Source organism: Crocuta crocuta, unplaced genomic scaffold (assembly GCF_008692635.1).
Source record: "Crocuta crocuta isolate KB4526 unplaced genomic scaffold, BGI_CrCroc_1.0 scaffold175, whole genome shotgun sequence".
In the NCBI taxonomy this organism is placed as follows: Eukaryota; Metazoa; Chordata; class Mammalia; order Carnivora; family Hyaenidae; genus Crocuta; species Crocuta crocuta.
The window spans coordinates 3,081,431-3,085,323 of NW_027530988.1; the positions used below are offsets into that span (position 1 = coordinate 3,081,431).

At 59.7% G+C, this 3,893-nt stretch overlaps 1 protein-coding gene across 1 annotated transcript in view; it reads right to left on the reverse strand.

Moving 5' to 3' along the window:
* Nucleotides 1-2,807, reverse strand: part of TGM1 (transglutaminase 1) — a 13,365-nt gene extending 10,558 nt beyond the window's left edge. The window contains exons 1-5 of the mRNA XM_077770298.1: nt 2,477-2,807; nt 2,159-2,347; nt 937-1,185; nt 443-561; nt 229-336 (exon numbers count right to left, since the gene is read on the reverse strand). Coding sequence (XP_077626424.1) covers nt 229-336; nt 443-561; nt 937-1,185; nt 2,159-2,347; nt 2,477-2,807 — 996 coding nt within the window. The remainder of the gene's footprint in view (nt 1-228; nt 337-442; nt 562-936; nt 1,186-2,158; nt 2,348-2,476) is intronic.
* Nucleotides 2,808-3,893: the final 1,086 nt, after the last annotated feature.

Below are 3,893 nucleotides of genomic sequence, written 5' to 3' on the forward strand. Positions count from 1 at the left end.
GGCAAGTTTTGGGTTTGGCCCTACATTCCACAAGAGCTGGGACAGAAGCCAGGAAGGGTGGGGTGGGGCTGGGCAAGGAGAAAAGAGAGGGAGTGAGACCCCTCCCACAATACCCTTTGCAAGGGCAGGACAGGGCTGAGTTCCTGGAGAAATCAGAATGGGCAGGAGCAGGGGGCAGGGGAGGCGGGAGGCAGACGCGTCAGCGCTCAGAGACATGCGGGTGCTCACCATGGCAGAGATGACCCGGGAGACGCTGACCGGGTCCCCGCGGCCTCCATACGGCATGCCCCGCCGGTCCAGGATGTACAGGCAGGCATCCAGCACTCCATGGTCAAACTGGAGGGAGGAGGGCAGAGGTGACCCCTAGGCCAGCACCCGCTTCCTCACCGCCCCCCCCCAGCCTCTTGCTTCCCCAAGTGCACGTGGCCCTGGCCAGCCGTACCTGCCCATAGTTCCAGGTCCGCTCGCCAATCTGCGCTTCAGTCCCATAGTAAATTCTCCCAGATTCATTAAGCACGTACTCCTGTCGCCAATCTTCATGCTCCACGTACACGATGTCCTCTGTGTCCCCAAAACACATATGCCTGGTCCCCTCTAGACCTCTCCCTGGGCCCCGCCTGCCCCTGGACCATCTCTAGAGGACTCCTGTCCACAGAGCAGGAGAGGGGACACCTCTAGCCCGACAGCACTTCTCCCTGGAAGGTTGGAGGGAGCGTGACAGAGACAGGGGAAGGTGGCTGCAGCCAGGGCCCTGGAGAGGTGAAGCCATGTGACCTTGGGCAGCCACCGTTCTACACTGGAGCTAGGTCCCCTCACCTGAACAACAGAAGGCCGGCATTTCCTAGGCACCTAAGCACCTAGCTGGATTCGAGGAAGGGAAGCTCTGACTCTCCCTCCTTCCTGTTCACGCCCTGCCCCTGGCTCCAGCAGGCTCACCTGGACACCACGGATTGAAGAGGATGTAGATCTCATTGTGGGGGTCAAAAGGCAACTGGAACTCGCCAGCCTCTGAACGTGTGCGGACCGTGAATTGAAACTTGCCGATGATGGCGTTGGGGGAGGTGTGGACACGTAGGTTCAGATTCTGCCCGCTGGCCTTGGTCACCTGGGCTTTCCAGCCTCCACTGCCCCCCTTCCCCACTGGGATGATCACGTGCGTGCCCTTCCCCACCTCGGGGTTGTTTCCTGGAGTAGGAGAAGCAGCAATTAGCTGGTGAGTCTTCTCTGAGGGGAGATGGAACCTTGGACTTCTCCCAGCCCAACCCAGAATGTGTATGACACACACCGGTGTGTGTGTGTCCCTGAGTTGGGCCATCACCTTAGTCTGTGACAGACTCTGAGAGCAGCTATGTCCCCACCCGATGCTTGCCCGCATGCCAGGGCAGAGCCCCAGTCCAACATCCCAAACCTGTTCCCCTGACACTGAACTAAGAGGTGGGTAGAAGAGACAAGGCCACCATCACCCTCTGCCTGCCTGCCTGTCCCAGTGCCTGGGCTGGAGGGGCAGAGCTGCCCTGGCTGGGTCGAGATGCCCCTACCCCCTGGTGATCCTGAAGGTCAACCCTGCCTACCCCCTGGGGCTGCACTTCCAGAGCCTTGGGCATGCCTGGTGGCAGTGGTGGGGGTACCTGGGAAATTAGAGGCTGGGGTGGGCACGGCTAGGCCCTAATCAAAGGGTATGAGGAGTCGCCCGCCCCCGGCAGCAGCATAATCACCAGCCTGGGCAGTCAACGGCCACCAAGCAACGCGGTGAGGGAGGCACCTGCCCTGGGCCATTGGGGACAGAGAAACAGACAGAGTTGGAAAGAGAGGAGAGAGAGCGAGCCAGCCACACCCTGGAAGGAGAACAGACCCAGACAGAAAGACACACAGAGGCAGCAGCAGTGAAGGAGTAGCTGAAGCGAGCACCTGAAGAGAAAGTATTTTGAGAGATGCCCCAGGAGCCTTGAAGAGGATGAGCTTAGGAACATGGGACACCAAGACCCTCCCCGAGACACACTCCTGTGCTTGCACCTGTGTTGTCTGGCAGAGGTGAGAAGTGGGGTGAAGGAAGAGCTTAAAGATGTCCCTCTGACCCTAAAACCAGGGCTGGAGGCCCTGTTAGCCAGCACTCCCCAATTCTAGGGCTTTCACCCTCCCCACTGCAGGCCCCACTAACCGATTAGCAGTTCCAGGGCGACATGATCAGAGGACTCATAGGGCCGAGAGAGGTGGAGGACCATGTTGAAAGGCTGCCCACGGCGTAAAATCAGCTCGTCGTACTCAAATTCATCCGTGTGGTGCTCTCGGCGATTCTGGTCTGAGCGTGAACTCATCAGATCCACACCGGTCACCACCAGCATGCCCTCTGCAAGGCCACAGCTCTGGGTCAGCAAAGCCCCATGGGAACCCCAGGCCCCCAGAGATGCCAGGGTGAGTCTCAGGCCCCATAAAAAGAGCTTTCAGCTCTCAGATAAGGTTAATGGGAGAGCCTCACCTCTGATGGTGCCATCTCCCGCTGCATTCACACCACCGGCCCGGGAGCCAGGCCGGTGGGAATCTGAGCCCCGGGAGTCTGGTCTTCGACCCCCAGAGCTGGACCCTCGACCCCTGGAGCCAGACCCTCGGTCTCCACGGGGCTCAGGTCCCCAGTCAGCATCTGTTTCATTTCGGCATGAGCAGCAGCCACAGCAGCGAGCCCAGAAGGAACGGCCTCCTCGACGAGACCGTCTGTCTGGTTCTGGCTCTGGCTCTGGCGAAGGTGTGGTGGGGGGCTGCCAGGCGTTCCCGCCCCAGCGGCCCACATCTGAACGAGGACCGTCCATCATGCCTGTGTGGAAGAGGCAGGGAGGCTCTAATCACCCACTCAGACCTCCTGTACTCAGAACGCCCCAGCTGGCCCGCCCAGAAGCCCTCTAGCTGGAGAGCTGACTCAGTCCCAACCAGATGACTGCAATGATCCCAACTTGCCCCAGAGATGCCCCCAGAACAATGCACGGACCCTCCCCCAAGACTCCTTTCAGGCTCACTTAGAGAAACTTCCCACACTGCAGAGAAATCTTTCTCCTCTTACCCCCAACAGCGACATCCCCCAAACTATATGACCCACTGAGAAATCTGCTCTTTTTTTTTTGTTTGGTTTAAAAAAAAATTTTTCTTAATGTTTTATTTATTTTTGAGAGAGAGAGAGAGAGAGACAGTGTGAGCAGGGGAGGGTCAGAGAGAGAGGGAGACACAGAGCTCTGAGCTAGCTGCTCCAGGCTCCAGGCTCTGAGCTAGCTGCGAGCACAGAGCCCGATGCGGGGCTTGAACCCACAAACCATGAGATCATGACCTGAACCGAAGTCGGATGCTTAACCGACTGAGCCACCCACGCGCCCCAGAAGTCTGCTCTTAAGGACCCATCCCAGAAATGAGTAGACACTTGTCACAGCCTCAAAACCCAGAGCACAGACCATCCCCCAGCCCGCTCCCTTCCACCTGCCAGCTAATCAGTCTAGAGGTCCATGAAGCGGCCTGCCTCTAGAACCCATTCTTAGCAGAGATCCCCCACCCAAGGCTCCTTGTAGGAGATGGGCAGGTGATATGCAGGACTTGGGGTCCTTGGCATCCCCCACGTTAGGTCACACACCCACGCAGGGCGGCAGGGCGCAGCAGGTGCGGGAGTCCGAGGTCCCTGGGGCACTGAGCCTGGGCGTCGGGGGCAGCCTGACATGGGCTGGCAGGCTCCAGCTGGCCCGCACCCCACCTTGCTGGGGCCCACCGCCGGAGCCTCACCTCGCCGCGGTGTTGGCGACAGCAGCGCTGAGTCGGGCAGCCGGGCTTGGACAGGTCGGGACTGCTGGGACGGGACGGCCGACGCGGCACGAGTGGAAGGAGTGGAAGGTGTGGGGCGGGCGGGTAAAGTGGTTTGT